Source organism: Bicyclus anynana, chromosome 21 (assembly GCF_947172395.1).
Source record: "Bicyclus anynana chromosome 21, ilBicAnyn1.1, whole genome shotgun sequence".
In the NCBI taxonomy this organism is placed as follows: Eukaryota; Metazoa; Arthropoda; class Insecta; order Lepidoptera; family Nymphalidae; genus Bicyclus; species Bicyclus anynana.
In genome coordinates this window covers 875,603-900,596 of record NC_069103.1, presented here as the reverse complement: position 1 = coordinate 900,596, position 24,994 = coordinate 875,603, and the positions used below count along the sequence as shown (strand labels likewise).

General features: G+C 35.9%; 1 protein-coding gene across 2 annotated transcripts in view; it reads left to right on the top strand.

Annotated features, from left to right (window-relative positions):
* The window catches only part of LOC112044634 (hemicentin-2), a 311,378-nt gene that overhangs the window by 105,873 nt on the left and 180,511 nt on the right, over positions 1-24,994 (top strand). For both annotated transcript variants that reach the window (XM_052888013.1, XM_024080533.2), the window contains one exon: positions 14,318-14,498. In XM_052888013.1, coding sequence (XP_052743973.1) covers positions 14,390-14,498 — 109 coding nt within the window. In that variant the 5' untranslated portion in view covers positions 14,318-14,389. The remainder of the gene's footprint in view (positions 1-14,317; positions 14,499-24,994) is intronic.

Genomic DNA, 24,994 nt, shown 5'->3' with positions numbered 1-24,994 from the left:
CAGTAAATAAAGAAATACCATTAATAAATAATACATTGGCTTAAAACCAAACTAAAGAAAATACAAAAAGTCAAAATAGTGTCAAATCAAAAAATATTCACAAGGTATTTTCTACGCGGTAAAACTACAGAGCTTTTGTTACAAATACAAACTTTTAGCCTTTTTAAAGCACGTTATAATAATATTTCACGATCTCTCCGCCTATGAGTAAACGAAAGGGTGAGAACATTGCAGACTTATAAATCATGCCGTTTCAATTATGTCTACCTAGGTAGGTATTTCGCGGAGAATTGGTCCGCATTTGTATTTGAAATTCTGATACAATGAATGTATTTTCCCTTAGCAGTTTATATAAGAATTTGCCTTTTACGCGGATGAGAGATTTGTGTTTGACTGCAATCTTCGTGAATATTTGATCTGTTTTCAGAGTAATACCGCTGGAGGTTCTCTGAATCCCTGTCAGAGGATAATTGACTGCGTAACGAATATACACACTAACAATATCAAGTTTGTTTTTCTTGGCAGACAATTATTGTAGCCGTAATGTTTATTATAATGATATAGCTAAGCAAGTATTGTAAATTTGTAACGTTTGATATTTTCATTTGTTTTTACATTATCACCGTATAACATATGAGTTGGTTTGTTAATTAAGAGTAATTTATTTAATGCTGCAATGTCTTTTGGTTATATTTTCTGTTGACACTGGTGAAGTTCAATTTTAAGTTAACGGGCTGATATGGAAAGTATACACTTTATTACTCTGACCGTACTGAAACGTTATATCGCTTGCTGGTATGACTTTTGCGGTGGAGCAATCATCATTAACAAACCATATTCGGCTCACTGTGAAGCACGAATCTGCTCTCAGAATGAGAGGAGTTAGGCCTTACTTCACCCACCACAGTTAGAGGTGCATGCCCCGGACGAGATTCAAACCCACGCCCTCCGAATAGAAGGCAGACGTCATATCGACTGGGTTCTCACGGCTCTATTCTCGGTAGAATAGTAACTAGCCAAATCTTCGACATCCTCTAGGGATGTTTGCTAACCTAACTTTAGAAGCGGCAACTTGGAACAATTCTGTACTTCGAATCATTCGTATAGATTTTAAATGCGTTAGATCTTCGGGTTCTATAGAGATTTACTTGGTAAGCGCAATTTAAAGTCATCAAAGCGTAATTTTTTAATATTGTTTTTTTTTTCCTCATCTGTTATAAAAGACCAAAGAGTGCGAGGAAACAATATCTAAGGAGCAAAAAGGTGTCCCTGTAACACTCCAAGATTTTGTAGTTGTTTACTGTCGATGGCGATGTATGACGAGGTTGAAACGGCCATGGGAGGTGTTGGATTGTTATTTTGTTAGCCCGCTCTGAAAACACATTTAGCTCGCAAAGGTAATCTACCGTATTAACAACATTATTATATCCTTTTAAATATGCTGATGTGATATATCTTTTAAGCTGTGTTAATAAATCCATTGTTCAATGGAATTTCTTTCGATAGAGTATCAGCCTATGTAGCTAGAGTATTAGATTTCTGGCAAATTTACTACAAAATAATTGTATAGTAGCAGAAAAATCCGTAACAGCTTATATACAAGTACACAGCGTTCAGTGGACGCTGTGCTGGCATCGCGCCAGCCCAAGGCTCTCGAACTGCATTTAGTTCCCAACAGCTTTCGTTTCTATTTATATTTAAATTTCCACTTTAATTTGAAAAATACGCATATAAATAACGCGATTGGTGCTTAGCAAAGCCTTTGAGGCACTTGTTAGAATTGTAGATGTGCAAACATGAAATGAGGACGTCAAACAAGTTACAGGGAGTCGGTCGATACAAGCGGTTCGCTATTGCAAAAATTTTTTCGAACCTCTATCTAGTACTTTTTTAATTTTATTTATATACTAGCGGACGCCCGCGACTTCCGCGTGGAGTAATTTTTCACAAATTCCTTGGGAATCATGGATTTTTACGAAATAAAGAGTAGGCTATGTGTTAATACAGACTATAATCTATCTCTACTTCAACTTTCAGGTGATTTGATGCAGTAGTCGCGGCGAAAGAGTAACAAACATTAATACCATCAAAATCATCAGTCTTTTTGCAAATCTCGGAAAACAAAACTTTTTTTCGATACAAAGAGTAGCCTGTTTGTTAATGCAGAGTAAAATTTTTTCATTCCAAATTTCAGCCAAATCTGTTCAGTAGTTGCGGCGTTAAAGAGTAACAAACATCCAAACATACAAACTTTCGCGTGTATAATATTAGTAGGATTGCCTCGAACCGATGATGACGATGATCTAGCTGTTTTATTGTAGTATTTTAGTAAATTCCTATAACAAGTGGTATTCCCGTAAGGGGTCTTCATAAGATAAAAGACGGCACCTTAGGTCACGCTATTCTAATATACATTGGCGGGCGAAGCTCACCCAAATATTATAAAAGACTATAATAAAAATTATTGAAGGCTCAGACAAGCTTTTCTCTTCGTTTGAGATAAAATGAACTAAATTGATAATTAAGACTTTCTTGAAGAGCTTTCTTATCAGCTTTTTCTTGGAATTTTCTTGCCTTACAAACCAAACAAAGCCACTAGAAATAAAACTTGATTACACAGTCTGCTATGAGGCTTGTGTCGAGTATTTAACATTTACTCAAAAAACGAGCTATCCTCTTCTCTATCATGTTTGAGTTTCTCTAAGTCTGATGTTAAGTCCACACATAACATCAAATGTGATCGCCCTCAATCGCTAACGTGGTAATTGATTGAAAGGCTTTATAAGTAGAACTTGTTTTTTACTTGCTACTTAAATCTCACCTGATGGTAAGTGATGATGCAGTCTAAGATGGAAGCGGGCTAACTTGTTATGAGGAGGGTGAAAATTCCGCACTCCTTTCGGTTTCTACACGACATCGTACCGTATCGTATCGTAGAACGCTACCGCCAAGCGATTTAGCGTTCTACGATACGATACGATACGATACGATACGATACGTCTTTGTCGGTAGGGTGGTAACTAGCTACGGCCGAAGCCTCCCACCAGCCAGACCTGGACCAATTAAGAAAACCTCAATCGGCCCAGCCGAGAATCGAACCCAGGACCTCCGTCTTGTAAATCCACCGCGCATACCACTGCGCCACGGAGGCCGTCCAAAAAAACTATTGTTCTCATAGATTTACGAGTCGGTTTATATACCTATAATTCTATGATTGTTCTACCTATCATTCCTAAATTCTTAATTTCCCTTAGGCAATAGCTAATTTAATTTTTCTCCTACTTCATAAATCTTGTCTGAAGGTGTAATATTTCGTCAGATATCTTATTTACGACGAATATTCTTGTATTTGTCAACCTCACAGAGAAACAGAATTAATTTAACGACACCGTTTGTACTGTATAAAAGATTTTCATTCAAAATCTTACAGACAATTGATTCTTTTTTAGGATAAGCTTTTATTATTGTCCTGAGTGTGACAAATCTTGAAAAGTCAATTAGTAAGATTGAAGATTAGATTATTGATATTTTTCATTTGTTGTTTAGTTCAGCGGATCCCTCCAACACGTTTAATATCGTCAGTCCACCTACTCGTAGTAGCGGGTTGACCAACACTAAACTTTCCAGTGCAGGATACCATTCTACCATCTCGGGACACCAACGCCTATTAGCTCATCGAACTATGTGCGTCGTCAATAGTCACTTCAGCTTTACAATACGTTAAGCTATGTCTGTAACTTTGGTTCTTTTGTGTATCTTCTTATTTAATACTCGTACTATCCGTACCTACTATTGCATATACTATATTAGGTATTGAATAGTCACCGTATCCCACCGTAAGTATCCCCTAGTCCAATCTAAAAGTCAAGAAGAAGTTCTAATTTATCTTCTCTGGTTTGACCTACACAATAACAAACAGGCAAGTGAAATCAAATTGTAATTATACAGAGAATGTCGATATATTCTGACCTTTTACTTTATTCGTAACATTTTCGACTGCGAAAAATGTAAAATAATATTGAAAAATGATTCGCGCCCGAGCCTTCGCCTCTGCTAATAACTTCCAGTTACGACACTTCATATAAATATCAATAAAACTCAGTCATAATAACTCAAATACATTAACAATTTCATGTTCATATTTTGGATATAAACATACTACATTATTAAAATAATACGTACGATTACTTAAATAATGATATTTTGGATTTAATTTTATTTAAAATAGCAAGCCATTAAAAAAGTTTGTAAACAAATCGATGTTTATTTTATCTCCTACTTCGTTGTTGCATTAAATATTTTCTAGCTACTTTTTGTGGTTAATTAATAAGCTTAAATACAAACATTAACTTATAGTCCTACTTATAGTTAGTATCACTCGGAAACATATAAGGATATGAATAGAACTATATTATATAAGTATCTAGATCTGCTTAAGCCTTTAGATGTTACGGTTGATAAAGAAAATCACATATATATACGTAGATAGGTATAATTAAGTTGTGTAGGTACATAAAATATTCATCCCATTTGGTTTTTTAACTCATAAGTATGTGAAACAAAACCTAAACCAGGTATAATAGACGATGCGAGTCTTATTAATTCACTCCGAATCAAAGTATTCTGTAACAAAAATCTTTGAGACGTATCCAATTTCGGTTCAAGTACTAACAAAAGATATTTTATTTGTGAAAGCAATATGTTATGAGACAATACGACTCTTGTAGATCTCCGAATGTAATAAATAAAAGGTAGACACGAAACTTTGTTATGTATTTACCAATAAAACATTCTATCTCGATTACACAAAAAAGAATTTCGCCGACATTCCGATCCCACTCCTGATATTCGGAGGATGGAAACATTTAGGGCTGAGGTTAAATATAAAAGTTGGTCAAAGGAGGTTCCTTTTAATTTTATATCTGAAGTCCTTCCCGAATTTCAAGGCCCTTTTGTTTTGCGAATTTCGCAGATCTTTATACATATTTTTTTATCAAGATTTATTGCGATTTGACCTTACAGTGGTGATGAGTCTAAACGCTCAATTGGTAATGAAATAAATTCCTATTGAAATATGAAATAAGTCAAAGACTAGAGCAGAGTTTATTATGCCTTTCTATACTATTAGTTTAATAGTAGTTTAGACAAATGTTTCGTTTATAGTAAAATGTGATACTATTACTATCTTATTAATGGTAAAGAAGTCAGATATCATTAATTTCAAAATCTTATCATCTGAAGCGCCTACTTTAAGCTTCGTTATACCACTTACTTCTATCTAAATCTATTATATAATTTCGCACTCCCTTCAGCATTACATAAAGTTTTGATATAGTTACTCAAACAGTTATTTAGTTATTAACTTCAAACAAAAGCGTTACCGTTAATCCAAGATAGGTAATAATCGTATTTCCTCTAGGATCAACATTGTTATTCGAAGCATCTGCTTCGTTAGCCGTTAAACTGGGTACGAAGTTATTTTGCGTGCCGAACCCTATTAAAATTTACTTCAACAAGGTTAAACATTGAACACTTTCGGAATTCAAAGCTCGGACGGACGGGAGCGTCAATGAAGCTGTTAAATTTCTTCAGAAACTTACAATGTTAGTACACTTACTGAGAATACTTCAATATGTACTGTAGAGGTTTACGTAAAGTGTTATCTTTAACTTCATACTAATTAATCCTGACTATCTTTGAATTCATCGACGTTAATCTTTAACTATTAATTTTTACCATCATCTTCATTATTAGCAGCGGATGTTCGTCCACTGCTGGACTTAGGCCTTTTGCATAGACTTCCAAACACCTCGGTCTCGAGCCGCTACCTATTAAATCTTATCAGGTCTAGAAAGCTGAAATTTGTAACATTGATATTTTTAATTAAAGATCCAACCACGAAGAAAGGGTTTTAGGAAACTTTCTATGAAAGTCTGTGTTCTTTGGAAGTATAGACAAGAAAACTTTGTAATAAAGTTAGACACTTTACAGTGTTTTTGGATTTGAGGGAAATTTCATTTCAGAGAATTGGTTTTTTTCTGCCGCCGATGTAAGAGCCCACCAACACCAACAAGCCCAAAACAAAAGTGTCGATTTTGAATATATGTATGGGCTATGAGACTGGCTATGCCTAATTGGATAATGCTTAATCGATAAAAATTTTAATAAAAAAAATATAACCGACTTCAAAACCTAAAAACGTACCCACTAAACTAAAAAGAGAAAAATAACATCATAATATTATTATTTTCTAACTGTTGATCTGTATGAAGACGGTGCTAAGCCGGCGATGTATTATTTCAAGCCATGTATTTATTATAATAGATTCAGATTTTGCAGACAGTGCTGTTTCATTTGGTCCTGTAAGAAACGGCTTCGGTGTACATACATAAATAAAATAAAATAAAAAAAACATACCGGTCAAATTGAAAAACTCCTCCTTTTTAAAGTCGGTTAAACGAAAAAAGAAAAGAGTCGTTACTTTTAAAGCTAGGAACTCCAATATTGTACTAGTCAATACTCACACAAAAGCGTTTTTTTTTTCTTTACTCTTAGGTGTATTACCTAAAACCACTCAACGTTTCATTCTTCCATTCATTCATTCGTTAATTCGAACATAAAGCGAACGGAATGAACGCCGAAATGTAGAGAAGTTCATGACGCCGTCTAAATTCAAAGTGTCGTCGTAAAGACAAAGTAAGCTCGTCGAATCAGACCGTGAACCTAGCATTAGTATCAGAAATTTACGCTCCATTTTACGTGCCACTCGAATTTCAATGGCCGAGTTTTGGCGGGAAAATATCCGTGGCAATAAACGGGTTTACTGAAATCCTTTAGGTCCGGCCGCGGCCTTTTCTCGACTCGTCCAAGAGTTTTTTAGTACTACCGAAACTTTGAGGTTATTTATTATTTTTGGCACATTTCTGATGATTATCATCATCATTATCATGCCTTTTGTGTGACCGCTTCATCCAGCGGGGCTGTGTAATCCTCGGTCTATCTAGTGGGGGGTGGACCAACACTGCGCTTTACGATGCGGGGTCGCCATTCCAGCAACTTAGGACCCCAACGTCGACTCGGCTTTTCGAACTATGTGCCTTTCCCATTTCCACTTCAGCTTCGCGACTAGCTGAGCTATGTTAGTGACTTTGGTTCTTCTTGGTTTGATCAAATCTAATCATAGCTCGCTCCATCCCGCCCGCTGACTGAGTCTTCTTATGAGGCTCATAGTTAGCGACCAAGTCTCGCATCCGTAAGTCATCATTGGCAACACGCACTGTTCGAAGACTTTCGTGTTTATACATTGGTTTTCACATTTATTATAAAGTATGATTGACTAAATTAAGATTGACTGACCAAAAGATGATTAATAAATCTCAAAGAGTTTCGAGGTGTTTTAAAATTGCTGACCTTTACAATGACAAAGATTCAGCGAAGCAATCGCCTTCGCAGAGGCAACTTCTCATAAGTGCTTGTACAAATTAATCATTTTAACTAGCTTACGCAATAAGGTTCCTGTTCGACCCTAAAAAGCCTAACTTTATTACCCCTTTTGTAAACGAATGGTCCAAAAACATTGCAGGTTTATAAATCATCCAATTTCAATTATGTCCGCGCACCTATTTTGCGGAGCACGGATTCCCTTTTGAATTAGAAATTCTAATACACAGAGCACCGATTTGATTTATACAGAAATTATGAGGAATTTTCGAGTAATAAATTGTGTTCAACTGAAGTATTTAGTTGTTAAAGTTGAGCTATTGTTAACTAGGTTAGCTTGTTACCATTACATTGCCTGTGATTACTAACTGCTTTTATGGTATAACGTCTTGTTCTGATGCTTATTATGAGGTCACAGGGTAGACTCTTGGGTCGGATTTGGTATACAATCTAACTTGATGTTACGGGATGATAGAGACTATGATGGCAGCTGCGGGCTTACTCAAAAGAGGTACAAGTTTATCTATACTTATCCTGCTTCTTACTAATATTAACTTACCGTCTTACTAATATTATTAAGAGGAAAGATTTGATTGTTTGTTTGTAAGTTTTGAATAGGCTCTGGAACTACTGACAAAAAATTCTGACACTGTTGGGAAGCTACACTATCCCCGAGTGCCTTATCTCCGTATTCCTTTAAAACCTCCCGGTGACGCTGCTGAGGTCCCATAAGAAGCCTACGGCATTTACACAATCAGAAAAAAGGGAACGGGAACCATGCTGGTGAAACCGCGCGGCGTCTACTAGTTCTAAGGCTTCTACGCATTATACAACGCTAAATTGCAATGCAGTATATCTTTGGTAATAGAGTGGTTACAGCTGTCTTTGGCAGATGGATCCAGACCATACAAGAGCCACATATTAAATCAAAACTGAATCGAGCCGGAATCCAACTCAGGATATCAACCAGGATCCAGAGAGGTTATCAGACAATAAAACTTTTTATTAAATAATAAAGCTTTTAATAAAAGATGTTTCACTATACGTACACAATCTCAATTGTTATTATTGCTAGCAGTCTGTCAAGCGATACTGTATACACGAACATATTTGTACAACCGTCAAACACGTAAACAATGTAAGCCTTCGCAAACGATTGTATTTGTTCCATAAGAGATATTATATTCCTCGATGTTTGCGCTGTATAATGTTGGCGTTCAAAACGCCAAGGAACTGAAAATATTCAATTAAATACACCGGCAGCACTGGAGCGCCGGAGTTTTCCCTCCAACCCACAAATAATACCGTTTCGCATAATACCGTATAAATTATGTATGAACATGAATTGTAACCGCCTTTTTTTGTTTGTCGGATCGCGTCGAATCAGCCCCGCGTTTGAGCGTTAACCAAATTTTCAATAATATATAAACCGGAGAACGTTTCAATTGTTTTATACGTTATTAAAAATTAACTTATTTAATACATCCATGTACTTAAAATAACAATTCTTGTGTTAAAAACCGATGTTTCCCTTACGCTGCTGGGCCTGTCAGATTCCATCATCATCATCATCTTGTGTCATCCTCGAATCCAAGTTTCAGTTACACAAGTCATTATGTAAAAAGCCTTTCAGTTTTTAGACGCTTCTTTTAGCTCCAGATACCCTAGTCCAGTGCACTCTCTTTTTTATAGTCCAACCTCTCAAGGGTGCTCTTTTGCCTAATATCCTTTGCAATGTAAATTTTGGAAATGAAAATAGACATCCTATATCACAAGTTATAGCTGTTTATCTGAAAGGGTGCTATCCTCTAAACATTACTTTTTTTTTGTGTTAAGGTGCAGTGGACAGCTGATAGATGTCCACTGCGGGGCCTATATAGGCCTCTTGCATGGACCTCCAAGCACAACGGTCTCGAGCCGCCAGCATCCAGTGGCTCCCTGCAACCCGCTTGATATCCTCGGTCCACCTAGTGGGACCGAAGGTACCTATACCACCAGTTAAAGTTTATGTTCAGATCTGTAAGGGCGCTGTCGTCTGAAAATTATTTTTTTTGTGTTATGGTACCTAATATCATGTATTATTATGTACATTCAAGGTTACTCGTTTAATTTAATTGGATTACCTTACACCTGTTACATACTAACTGGTATGTCTATGACACTGATAGAAGACGCGATATTTTTGTTTCTAATTTAAATTACTAAATAAGCATGTTACCATATCTAAAACAAGTTTGAGTGAGTAACATATTGCTGTCACCTGTAGTTAATTAGTCAGAAAACTCAATCTTAATTTAAATAAACATTAACTAAGCGTAATTAAAAGCTTCAATATAAAATAAATTAGTAATTTATTAAAATCCATCCAATATAAACCTTCGTTTTTTATTAAATTAACAAATAATATGCGTAGGATAATTAATAAAAATACGTTTATACATGGATGTTGAAGATTTGACCCTTGAAAACCGCTAACTCCTTAAAGTCACCACGGTACAAATTCCTTAATTGGCAACATTTTTAACCTTTTGTAGGATCATCGGCAGTCAAAAGGAAATGTTTGAAATTGGGCCCACTTTTCAGAAGGATACAGAAATGAAAAATGTACTAAAAATCTTGTATATTTCACTATATTACTCCATTAAAATCTTAGCCGAAAGAACATTCGCCAACAGGGAAAATAAGCTGATTACATTATGTCCACACCGGTCGTAGTGATTTATATATAGTCTTTGAAGCGTATTTCACTTATTGCCAGTTGTCTTTGCAAACGCGGGATGTCAATGTCAAAGTCAATCGATGTCATTGTCATTATTATCATAATTTAGATACGTCAAATTAGTGTTAAATCCTTATTAAACCTGTCACCTCACAGTTAGACACTAATAATGCAATGAATTTTATGTCAAAGGGTTACTAATTATTGCCCACCTGTAACAAGTAATTTTACTGATTTGGTCTCATGAGTTTTCCTTGAATGTCCTAATATATGGCCAATTTTCAGCTCTGTATTATTTGTATAATTTGGGCTCGAGTTTGTATGGAGACTGGGTTTCTCCTATTAGTCTTCATACAATGAGGTATGTCTAATTCTCGTAGGCTTTCGTTTTATGGCACATTATACGCTACTGTGATATCCCAGTCACTAAGTATCAAGATTGTTTTCTCAACATGGCGAAGTTTTTTATTCTTGTAATCAGGCTATAAATGTTTCATTTAAAGTTTTGTAAATGTCATTATTTGTATAATTTAGTGCTATTATTGACTGAACATTGAAATTTCGGCTCGCAATTGAATGTGCATTCCATTACGCTGCAATTACTCGCATGAAGTTCATTAACGGTCAGAATTCACTACATTAATAGCTGGCCCGAATTATATCTCCTACTCGACCCGCCCAAGTTTTAATTCAATTCAATAATTTAAGGTTGTGCCAAACATGACAGTGGTTTTCAGTAGCTTGTACTTATTTTGGTCTTGACCTGTCCAAATAGTAGGGTAAGTAATAAATCTAGGACCGGCGCTCTCTCTTTCATTTCATCGCAACGAAAAAGAGAACGATATTTTCAATTGACGCTATTAGTCGGTAGATGACTTTTTATTTACATGATATAAATAAGTTGTTACCTTGCCTACTGGTTTGTTTCTTTTTATTTTTATAATACTAGCCACATATTTCAGACATGATGACATCTTAAACCTTATCGTTAAAGAGAGAGCGATATTATCAATGCGCCGCTCCTAGATTTACTAGTCCTCCTTCTAGATTTAATATACCCTATTATTTGAGCAAAAGTAGTACAAAAGTAGTACAAGCATCTGAACACCACTGTCATGTAGGTATGGCACAACCTTAAATTCTTGAATTGAATTATACCCAGGAAATACAATAGTCCAACTTTTTTAAAAAATATATTGTTATCTGTAAAACCTAACCAATATCCATCTTTTAAATTTAACAAAAAGCCTCTTTTTAGTACGATAATTGGTTCAAATCCCAGATGCTTTTGGATTTGTGTTTGATCCCCTAACCGCGTTGCTATAGAGGCTACAATTTGATATTAAGTTACAAAAATTTTCCTTTGGTATCGCCGCTTTCTGGAATTAATCTATTCGCGAGGGCTACTCGCACAGCTCGGTCACGTGCAGCCTCCGACGCTGTACCCTGTACCCTTGTCATTGCCGCCCGTCAGTCCGTCTGTCACGAATCGCCCCAACCCCCAACCTACGAGGTCACGTATACTTTGTACGAGGGATAACGCAAAAGATACCCATAGGGAACTGTTAACTCTCACCCCTTTTGTACAAATTGGGTTTAATGCAATATGTTTAGGTATCAATCAAAATCAATCATAAAAGTTTAAGGTTCTTGCTCACTCGACGATGTGGGGTTTAGCGGCGTTTGTTACTGTCGAATTATGGTGGGCGTCCACAAATCCGCACCGTACGTATCAGATTTATTTTAGTATAATTTGTATAGAAAGTCAGAAAAGTGCGTCCATTGAACCGTACTCATCGAGCGAATCGCATCAAACTGATTTTATCTGCCGTAAAATTGAAATTCCTTTTTAACCCGTCCGATACGTACGATGCGGATCAGTGGACGCCTGTCATTAGGGACCTGGCACACTTTACGCCCATATGGCCATGATCAAGACTAGTCGGTGGCTGTGGTCGCAAAATCTAAGGTTGGTTGCCACATACACGTGCGGTCGCAAAGCGGCTAGCTGTCAGTTGTCACTGTGCCTACGCATTACTGACTGGCCAGGCTGTATTCGCTTTCACAGAACTGGTGATAATATTCGTAGTTATAGCGAACTATCGGTATATAGTGGGATCTATCTACAAATAAAATCCGCGATGACATTATTTTGTATTTTAAGGATAAGTAAACGTACCATTTTATATCTTCTAAAAATGGTCTAAGACATGAACCCAGGTCCGCGAAATCCAAAGCCAACTGGATCGACGAGTAGATATCTATATCCAAATACCTACATTCATATAGTAGAGGAGAACCTTTTGTAGAGGAATGGAAGAAAAATAACATATTGAAATGTTCCCACCAACTTTATCTAGTTCAGTTGAAAGCAGTTTTCAGTATAAAAACAAGATAACCGGAACTTCAGAACAATGCTATTGTCAGAACGTCGTTTAAACTTCGATCGTACGTTTTTTTATGTCAAAGTTCATAGTGTTTTAAGGTTCTGCAAGCCAGCTGTTAGAACCTTAATTTTACCAATGATCGTTCAAATTCTTAATAATAATAATTCAATGTAAAATATTATCAATACCGCATGTAAAAGCCTTAGTTATTTTGTCAGAACCTTTGTAATACCATAACTTAGGTAAGTACTATCTATGTAGTAGTAGTATAGAATAACAACCCGTACTCGGCTCACTGCTGATCACGAGTCTCCTCTCAGCATGAGAAGGGTCAGGCCTTAGTTGTTAGGCCTATATTATCCCCGTATTCCTGCGGTAAAAGGAACCACGCAGGAAAAACCGCGCGGCGTCAGCTAGTAATTAATATGAACAGCAACAATGGTACTTACTGTTACCATGTTTAATGTATATGTGTGTTATGAATACGGAACCTCTTATTTTATTTATGAAATTCGCATTGAATGGGTTTTTTTTAAATTCATATAGCTCACTAGCGTTGGCAAAAAAATAGTTTCACTCCATTTGGAGTCAGGGTTAAACGAATTCAAATACAAAGTTTCTTCTGTTAGCGCTTCAAACTCTAGCCTACATGGCTGCGGGCTTTGATGTTGATATTTCCCGTTGAAATGCACAGTTTTTCATAGTTTTTTTTTTTTATACTTTATAAGGTTACTTGTGGTAGCATTTTAAACGTCTTTTATTTTGTGTGAAAAATGCCAGCAGTGCTTAGCGGATGGAAGAAATGAATATTTTTTATTTCAACGCTTGGCTGCTATCGCACCTGGTGGAAAGCGATGACTGTGTAAAAGGCGGTTTTCTGCCAAAACTTTTATTTATCTCTCCGACATTTTGAAGTTCAAATACTTTTTTTTTTGCTTTTTACCACGACACACATGTAAATACAGAGGTGTCTTTACTTCGTCCTGTTTGGCGTCGAGCATTCGTGGGGCGCGTCCAGATTCTCCACAAGGATAACAGGCAACCCTTGGGGAGGCAGCTTTCTCGCACGACTGACGAATTTCAGTTGCGAATCAACCCGATAATGCTGCCTGCTTGATCGGTACCCAAAGGTGCCAAAAAGATTTCCACTCCTACCAAAGAACAATTTTAATAAAAAAATACAACCGATTTCAAAATCTGATAACGTACCCCTAAACTATAAAGCAAATAATAACATTATAATACTATGTTCTACCTGCAGATCAGTTTGACGACGGTGCTAAGCCGATGATGTATTAATTCAAACCATCTAGGTAGAATGTTCTCATCAATACAAATTAATCAAGCCTAAACACAAAGTAATTGCTGTAAATCGTTGAGGAGTTCACTCGTCTGTATTTTGGCTCCATCATCAGATCGATTCCAAACCTTCACTAAATTGTAGTGCTTAAAAATACTCAATAAAAAAATTACAAACACACTAGTCATAGTCATCCATATAATTTTTGAATGTTTACCTCGATTTCTTCAGGTTTCCATCATCAAATCCTGACATGATGAATATGGGACCACATGGGGAGTTTACCCTTTAAAACAAAAAATAATTTATCAAATCTGTTCTGGCGTCTTCGGTCTCCGAGTATTCGATGGACATACCCATACCATATAAAAAAACCATACAGGCCAATTTGAAAACCTCTTTCTTTTGGGAGTGGAGTCGGTTAAAAAGGACTGATAATAATGGGTAATGACCATGTTTTGTTTTTTCCAGGTACAAACACCGCCGTGTGTTAGACACTTAGGGAGTGCAGTGTGAGTGTAGTGATGTTGTGAGGCCGAGGCCATGTGGCGGCCGTGCGGGCCTGAGTCCTGGGCCTGGCTGGTGCTCGCGCTGGGCCTCGCTGCGGGCTACACCGACACCGAGGACTTCCTCAGCGACTTGGATAAGCCAGGTGAGTGTCGTGACGTCATGAGGCCTTTGTCATATACTTGGCTCGTTATTCATTTTGTTATCCAGGTTAAAATAGTGATTTCGTTAAAATATGCGCAATATGTTTCGAAGCCAGTAGAAGAAGTAGGAAAGGCTCGTTTCAAGAACAATCTCATAATCATAAGTACATTAATGTCAGAGTACCTATACGAAGTTAAAACAATCAGGCCCCTATATCGAGCTTCATATCTAATAAATTAATGTTTCTTTATCGAGCTTAGTACTAAAACAATTTGTCATAATATCATATTTCGATGAAATAATGATCCGAAGCTGATACCACTCGTATATCGAGATCATGTCAGTAAGACAAAAGACAATAAAATAATAAATAAAACAATAGTTTAGTTTCCATAAGAATATAAAACAATCAATCTTGGACTCTCTCTTTTATTATCCACTTAAAAGAAGAACAAAAACAATAACCGATACACAAACAAACATAAACAATAAAAGCTATAGAGAAACAATACAGAACAGCAATCAATATAAGCCTATGTTATAACTCATAAGGGTTGCTTCACATGAACAGTGTGACGCGGCGACACCCAGTACTAAAGGCCATGTAGCCATAAATTAATGAAAATTACGTATCCCACAGTTTAAAGTCCTGGAAAGTGTGATATTTATAGTTTTAAATCTATCAGAAAATCGGTTTTTACTGAAAACATTAAAAAAAATTAACTAAATTATCAAAGAAATATATCAATTCTATTATTTTTTATGGATTTCATGTAAGCTTCTGGACACTGACCGACTGCTTCGCATTTGTTGTGTTGACAAGAAGTACTATACTAATACTATAGTAAATTTCTAAAAAAATATGTACAATTATTTTTACTTTTACACAATGAATATTATTCTTCTCCTGTTCTTGACTAAAAGAAAAATATCTGAGTTAATCTTATTTATCAAAATTTTAGCCCTATCTAATTTTAAGTAAAACTTCATATCAGTTTATATTTAAGTTTCGTTACTATTATTACAAAAAAAATATTGAAAAGGATTTTTGACGACATACTCGTATTCGGTTTCGGTTTTCGTTTGGTTCGCTCGACACTATGTATAGTATCGTACGAAATACTCGTATATTCGGTTTCGGTTTTCGTTTGGTTCGCTCGACACGTATGTATCGTACGCAGTGTGAATATGCCCTTATCCTTAGTTATAAGCAATCACACGCTCAGCGGCGAGATTTAGTGGCCGTTACGTCAATAAAACAGTGTCCGCTGGCCCTTACCGGCTAACACCCCTTTACCCGATAGGCTATGAATAATAAATAAGAAATACGACTTCACTACACTATTAAATTTACCTACCAGCAAATGTCATTATTACCTGGAAATTAATCTATTTTATCGTGTTCCTAATGGTGTGTGATTAGATTTGAAGCAGATGTTTCTTAACCGATTTTAAAAAGATCGAACCTCTTCTTTTTCTTTCGAAATCGGTTTCGAAGAGAAAAAGTCAAGAATGTTTGATAATATTTTTTTAATGGTCATCGATTGAATGATGGATGTTGGATCGATTTTGACAAAATATATTTAGTTGACTTACTTGACTTATTGACAGATTCAACAACATAGAGCGTTAACTCGTCTAAACAGTTGTGATTCTGTAGTTCTAAACAACGAGGATCCGGGTTCTATTCCTTGTACGGGTCAGTTTAGAATTCTAATATGGCTCAGGTCTGGTCTGATGTTAGGAGTTGGCCATGGCTAGTTACCACCCTACCAACAAAGATGTACCGCCTAACGATTAAGCGTTCCGGTACGAAACCGTCCGCTTCCATCTTAAACTACATCGTCACTTTACATCAGATAAGATCGCAGTCAAGGGTTAATTTATAAAATGTCGGAAGTCCGACTATTGCAGGCTCTAAATCTAATAGCAACGATTTGTTAACAAACCACCCTGAAACCAGGTAGTAACCATCGAACACCCTGTTCCCTTGATAGTGTATGAATTATAAATACGACAAACTACCCCCCAACCGCCATAAACTCACATTTCTGGGGCACCCTTGAAACTTTAATAGGCACAACCCGGATTTACTTTGGAGTTGCGTGCCCGGGTAATTCACAGGCCACTTTGCTGTATTTACTCCTCTAAGGTAACTACTATCTGAAAACAGAGAGTTTGTCTGTTTTGTCGGTTATTCCAAAACAATAATCTATATCATTTATTTAAAAAATGGCATTTTTTTTATTTATAATTTCTAATTTTGACAATGTTTATCAAAGTGTCCAAAATAACGTCAAGAAATCGTTCTAATTTAGCTTTCAAAATTGGACTTTTATGCGAGTTAAATAACAGGTTGTATTAACATAATGTCATGATTTGATAATCATCAGTAATTATTTAAGTTGTAGCATTTTGTGGCAGAGCTCTTCCGGGGTAGTGCTATCACCATGCTCGTTTTTGCCGCCAAGCACCATAGGTGTCTTCCTATCTGGAGGACACTATGTGTTGTAGTTACATTGCTGGTGTAATTAAAGGCATATGAAGCTGCCTAAGCCTCAGATTGACGGACACAAGAAAACACTTTGTAGACTTATTCTTTGCATTCTCTGTGATTAGTTACTCTGTTTATGAGCGATGGTTTCCGATTTACCATTAGGTGGGCGAACTGCTTGATTCGTATAACACCTACCTACTATAAAACCAACCAATATAATGCAATGCGACACTTATATCTTGAGTTACTCGTTGATCAAAAAAAAAAATTCATTAATTCATTAATAACATGGTTGAACTGTCAACAGTCCTTTTTTAACGGTTAAATATGTTTTCTCTCCTTGAAAATGTTCATTTAATTGTAAAATGATTTATACACGCCGGGGGATTCGGAATTTATGAGGTTGATTTGAATAAAAGGATTTTTGAGTTTGTTATAAAAATGTTGTGAGAAACAATGGCAATTCATCTGGATAAGGGTTGTGTTAACTATGCAGTATGAAATACATTACTATATTATATGTACGTAGTCTGCGAAACGCTGAATGATATATTTTCTCAAATAATTTTTACTTGACTACCCAAAGAGAATATACTTACTGTGTATAACTTTACTTGTAATTGTTTCTGGGGTCTTTACCCGACTGCAAGAAGGGTTATTGTGAATGTGATTTTATGTAACCGTTTTACAAAAAGTAGCAGGTTATTTCCTTGTATTGTTCAATATATGTATTTTAATGGAATTTTCACCGATTATGTAATTGTATATGGGGCTCTTTAGGGTACTTTTATATACAATCTAGTAAGTAAGTAAATATAAAATGGTAGTTACATACATTTAAAGTGCTACCATATAAAATAATAATGGTGATTGTGACGAACTGCCAGAATAATTCCGACCTTTGTTCTTAATTCGTACTGTAAAGTTGTAGTAAGATATGGGTATCAAGTAAATTAATAGTGAATAGGCAAGTTTCAGCGCTTTCCACCGCAGTCTTCAGCTTTACCTACTTACATATTGCAGTCATGGCCAATATTTTATAAGAAATTAAAAAAAAATAACGAGAAGTCAAATTGTATACTGCAGTGGTGTTGCTCGCAACTTTATGGGTTAAGGGATGAACCACACTGGTTAACTCACGTGCCAGTTCAATACACATTGTAGGTATTGGAACACTGGTGATATCACATTAACCAATGTAGTTGAGGGAAACACAGAGATAATAGTTGCGAGACACATTCGCTCAGCAGAACTCACTATGTATCTCGAAAGTTACACAATGAGTGGGTAATTTCGCCATTTACCCGATGGATTACTGAGTATACACGGACTCCCGATAAATGAGTCATCGACTATAGCTTATATACTTCAAATTGTTAAAAATTTCGTTAGCGTGAGTTAGGACGGAGGGTAGGTATTCTTTAAATGTCATTAGTGAGAATATGACAATACTTTACATTAACGTTCAAAGAAAGGATTATTTTATTTCTTTGTAGTGCGATTATATTAAACATTGTTTATTTATTTTGCTATTTCATCATCATCATTAGCAGTAGCAAAACTCACGAGTTGGATTCGTCGGTTTTTCGTGGAAAGGTAAATGTTATTATGATTATGCACAATTTGAAATTCTGCAAATTAACGCATGTTTCTATTCAATGCATTAAAGTTCGATTTCAAAAATGTTATTTCATAAAGGTATGTACAAGCTTTGTTTATCCATAACCGCGGAGTGATATATTTAGAGCCATTACTAAAGTTCAATATGTATTTTTATTATTGAGCGCTTTCGTGTATATGTCTCGTGTCGAAGCTCAATAAGCCGAGTTACACGGCATACAGGGGTCCATATATTCGGCGTGCCCTTGCGGTGCCTTGTGTTCCAACTATAAAGTAGGTAACGTCTTGCTATACATGCCGTAATAAGCTATACATGCCATAATATGTCGGCGGCGATTGCATCTTCGTGTCCCGGATATAAGTAGTAAAGCCATAAAAGCATATAATGCGATATTCGACGACTAAGCTTTATTGACGTGTCGTTCGTTGTAGGTATAGTGTGTGTTAACCTTTTCAAATACGTTTGTCACAAGTATGCTTAAGGTACTGTTACACATGCTCTAAAATAGCATGCTAAATACGTGCTTATCATCAGTTTACATTTGCTAGCTATAAGCATGCTATTTTTAAGTATGCTCCTGAATAAGCATGATTAAAGCAAACATTCCAATTACACATGCTATTTTGTATCTATCGCTCTCTGTCCATAGTATCGTGTTAGACTGGGAGAGATGAAGGTGTAGAGAATACAGAATAGCAATGCTGATCGACTACGCGCCCGCGTTCAGACGCGCTAAAAGCACGCCCCTTCCACCCGCGCAGCAAGTAGCATGCTCATAAATGGCACGACAGTTGATTCTTGAGCAAGCTCGAACTAAGCATGCTCTTTATTAGCAATGTTAGCGATACACATGCCAATAAATAGCAATTGCTCAATAGTAGCATGCTTTCGTGCTTGAAATGAGCATGTAACAGTAGCTTTAGTTAATAAGTACTTTTTTAACGTTAAGTTTTATTTGCTGTTAGTGACTCTACTGGTCTAAAAGATTTTACAGGTAGGAGTTAACAAAATATACGATTATATTTTTTTAAATAATTTTCATTTAAAAATTTGACACAATATGATGTGTTGAAAATTGTGATTTCCAAAATTAAAATTAATGGGATAAAATATCGAAAACATTTCTCTTGTCATGATTTCTTTTTAAACACAAAAAGAAATTCGAAATTACTTTTATTTTCAAAAATAAATATAATCCGGCTTGATGTATGAAATCCGCTTACCTTTTTTATTGCGAGCTAATGACCCCTGAAGCCTTCATGTGAGTTTTATTTGCAGAAATAACAATACATCAAACGGCTGAACGAAGGCTCGAGTCAATATGGTCGTTGTTGCCATGACTTACCTCGCCTACTATTTATTAGCCGATTTCAAATTAAAACGCCTTGATTTACACGTTGTGCAGTCAAATTGGACGATTTGTAGAGACTTTTAGGTTTAGAAGGAAGGAAGGAGGAAAGAAGATTCTACGTAATATAATATCTTGGCATTTGCTCTTTTTTGAACCGACGAAAAACGGAGATATGGTTATTAATTCGACGTGTATATTATTTATTTTATGTCAGTGCCAAGACCGTGGGGTGTTGATTTTAGCCGTTACTGAAAAAACTTTTGAAAGAAAAAGAATGTCTAAACAATAAAACTCTTTATGATAGGTATACGCCTTGAATTCATAGATCACTGATTTGGCACCTCTTTCAAAGTAATCATAAATTAAGAGACGTGAAAAGTAGAATGAATGCGGGATGGATGAAATGGCGACACAGGTCTCAGGTGTACTGTGTGACCCGCGTATGCCTCTTAGACTTAAGGGTAAAATATACAAAACGGTTGTAAGACCTGTCGTGCTGTATGGATCAGAATGTTGGACGGTGAAAAGGACGGATAGTAAACGAATGCATGTGAACGAAATGCGTATGTTGAGATGGATGTGTGGTGTGACAAGAATATATAAAATAAGGTATGAGTATATAAGAGGAAGTCTGAAGGTGGCGCCAGTGACATAAAAATTGAGGAGTAGAAAGTTAGCTTAGTATGGACATGTAATGCGTAGGGAGGAAAGTCATATTACTAGAAAAATGTTGAATGAGCAAGTGGAAGGACATAAGAGGAGAGGAAGGCCAAAGAAGAGATGGTTGGATTGTGTGAAAGAGGACATGTGTGTAAAAGGAGTCGATGATGAGTTGACGAGTAATAGAGACAAATGGAAAAGATTGACATATTTTTCCGACCCCATTTAAGTGGGATAAGGGTAAGGAGATGATGAGTAATACATAAATTACAACCGACTTTAAAACATAATCGCACCCAGCCTAATTTGTAAGGAATAAAAAAATACTACTAATATTTATACAGTAATGAAAATTCTATCCAAAATATTGCGAAATATTTTTCCAATCCCAATAATGATAGACATACAAAGCTTGATTGCATCAACACACCAAAAACGGAATGTAAGCATAAACTGAAAACTGGAAATTGTTATTTTCCATAGCGAATGAAAATAAACAGATTCCTTTTAATTAGAACGAGCGTGCATTAGAAGCGCTGGTTCGAAGGCGCGAAGCTGTCAGCAATTAAAGTCGAAGAGCAACCTCACGGCAGACGTAAAATGAACACCATGATGTCGGAATGGCGTGAAATTGGTTTCATTACTGCCTCGACCGCAGAGCATCGTCTCATGGAGTAAATTACTTTCCACCGTCTAAAATAGCGATTTTTATACAACCCCGAGGAAAGTTCTCGAATGTTTGTAACACAGTTTATGGTGCGACTCGGTTATGTGGATATGTTTTGTTTCCAAGTTTTTATTGGAAAGTTTTCGTTTTCATGCTTAGCTACATACGAGAAGTGTGGGAGCAATTGGAAAAGAAATTGAGATTTAAACAAACTAGCGGATACTCGCGACTTTGTTCGTTAGTAAATCGGTGTAAAGTTCCTTTCCTTTTAACCAATTACAATTTGTAAAAGTTCTCGGAAAATTGTTCCAAACGAAATGTATGAGAAAATGATTTTTCTTTTAAAATTTTTTAATGTGTTGATAGTATTATTCTACTAAATGTTTCTTATTTTAGCGGACTCAGAAGTGATTACAAAAATAAGAAAACTAATGTCGAACAAAGGTTACGATTCACAACATTTGTCAGGACAACTTAATTAACAAATCAAACTGTCACCAAAATAAGACCCTAGAATGGCAGAGAATGACCTTGAGTGAAGTCACGCACTTGTGAACGCTGTGTGTAGGGTTAAAGGTTTGACAAACACTCCCCTTTTCCACTCAAGTCACTCTCCCCGCCTATCCCAAGTAACCCATAAAGAATTACACAACAAGAGACGTGGACAGCTCGAACGCCACGAGCACACTGAAGCCGCAAGTCGTTGCAACGCGGCGATAACACTTGGCAATTCTTATCAAGGGTAAGTTTATTTTCAAACTAGCCGTCGCCACACGGTTCCATTTGCGGAAATAAAATATTGCCTCACTCACAACGTTTAACGAGGCTTCCTGGTGGTAAAAAAAAAATTCAAAATTTGTTTTGTAGATCCAGAGATTACCTCCTACAATGCCACAAACTTTACCTCTTCATATTATAATATAGTACTAAAACATTACTTAACGTAGACCCGCAACTTCGTCCGCCCTTAGACTTCTTTAATCCAGCCCTATCGCAAAATCCGTTCTTAGTGGATACCTACTAACTATAACCTACCTCCCTCGATTACGTATCGAAATTTCGTAGTTCGAGATTCTTCATTAAATAAAATTACTAGAACGTGCTATTTTTATAGTCGCCAGCCAAAATAACTTGGGCCGAGAAATTTCGTGACTATCAACTAAAAGTTGCGGGGAAGTGTCGAGATATCCGGGTTCAATTTTGTAGGCATCCGGGGTATTTTCGACCCATCCGCTATAGAATGTCGGTAGGGATGAGATGGCGGGTACTGGCCACGCTTAATCTTTGCAGTGGACTAATGAAACATTTTTTGTTGAAACAAAAAATAAATACCTATTTCTGCACCGTGCCAAACTTTAAGTATATTTCATAATAATCATTATCAGCATATTTAATCTGTGGTCTTATTTTGCAAAATTCAAGAAACCTAGAGCCCAGATCTGTAATTTTAACAAAAAATTCAATACTTAGACAATTTTGTCGGAAATAAAGGTCATGCTCAAGTCAATTAACCAGACAAATATAAAGTAAATACACGCCTAAGCCTGTTTTTAACAGTTGGTCACAATGGTTTTAGAACTCGACAGATTGAGTTTCGAATTCGTCTCTAATACTCTCTATCAATAGTATCGTGTTAGAAAGAGGTACTCGTACAAATTAGCGTTATAGGTGAAATTGAATAATCTTCAAACTCATGCTACATTATGTGCCGCATGAACAAGCGTATGATAAAGGACGCTAGAAAATACCAAAAAAAACGTTAACAAAAAGAAAAACGTGTAAAACCGGGTTGAGTCAGCTAACATATTAGATCCCTTACCAAGAAAAGAAAACCCAAGCGTTATGCAAAACAATCTTGACATAGGTAATAGTTTGGTCGGCCATAATTTTGACAACTTGATGTATTAGGGACCCCTTTGAATTCGCAGACGATTTTTCTTACAACCTACGTCTACTGAAGATTTTTAGTCTTACGACTATATGCAATGTCGTACATCGTCTTCATAGCGCTATATACCTACTAGCTCCGTAGTTAATAGTCTGAACTCACGACCGGGTCCTAGATTGTATTTTCCCCCACTGCTGTTGTGCCTACATTTATTGATTAATTGAGGAAAAACATATTATTATAACATTATGATTAACAACCCATAATTGAGTACACATAATACTACATGTATAATGTAATGTATAACATAATAATACATGTATAATGTTGATTACTGTTCTCATTTTAAAATTAAATATTTATTTATTTGAGTTAAAATAATTTAAATCACAAATTATTAACTCATAGCTTTGCCAATCTGTTACTGAAAAGGCTTACGAGCTTAAGTAGGTAATAAAAGTAAAAGCAGTATTTTGTGATATCCTCGGAATCTCCTCCTAGGCCGAGGAATTAATCTATAACCCACTTGATTTATTAACAAAAATTGGCATACAGAGTTCTCCAAGTAGTAATATGTTATGAGTTAAAGGCTTTTCCCCGTGTGTGTAAAGTTTTTAAACGTACGATGTCTTGTTAAGAGTAACAGTGTTGTGAAGGAGTCCTTAGGGTCCTCTTGAGTTAGTAAGCAAATTTGCAATGCGTATGACCGCAAAGGGCTGTATATCACCCCGGCATTTAATATATTATTTGGTTCGCTGAATATGTATGAAGCGTGTCGTAAAACGCATGCCTTTTTTGCATATAAATACGTGTTTTTTTATAAGATTTTTAAAGAGCCTTATAAAAGTACGTGATTTTGTAACTGCCATTGTAGTCCAGTGGATACCTAGCTCAGTTACTGATCATGAGGTTCTTATTCTATTTTGTATGTGAGGTTTTATGTTAGATTGGTTCTAAGCCTCGAAGAGCATTCTTATCTTTAAGCCACATAATTGTTACTTTGTGACGTGGGGTATAACTTTCTTATCGGATTGAATGTAAGGGAATAGAGACAAATATGTACGTACAAATATTTGTGCAATTAAGGTGCTTGGAGGCCATTGAAACAGCTTCCACCTTCACACAGGAAGTATATAAGAAGTTGTAATGATATTAACAATTGTAAATTATAATACTGTAATTGTATGATTAATTGAAATTGTATAATTAATAAGTAATTGTATAAATTACTCATTTTTTAAAAGAGCAACTTTTGAGTTTCTTTTCGGTTCTTCTCAGCAGAACCGGCCTTCGGAACCGGTGGTATTCTACAAATCTTGACGTATTTATAAATGCTTATAAACTGGGCAGCTACTTGAATTATATTTAATGTTGATTTTAATGTTGATTAAGAATCTTGTAATCTTCTCGTAAATGGCTATTTTCAAAATAATTATAACTGAAAAATTCTTAGAAGAAAGAAAAGCTTAGTCGACCCAGTGCTCGAATTCAGGCCCTCGTAATCTGAAGTCATATAGACTTACCACTGGATCAACGGCAGTTCATTCAGAGTTCATATTGGAGTTTTATCAATTTACTGATTAAAAAACCCATTAAAATATAAGCCTTTGAACACCAAAAACCTGTGGGCTTTGACTTTCGGATATAACTACAAATCTTTTCCTTATCATAACAAATGACAATATATCACCGCCAAAACCAAAGTGGTGTAATACTTATCTCTTTGAAAATGGAATCTCCTTTCCATCGCTAGAGAATTTGATGAATTTTGAATGAATTCTCCATTGTTTACCGATTCATTTTATATTTTTTT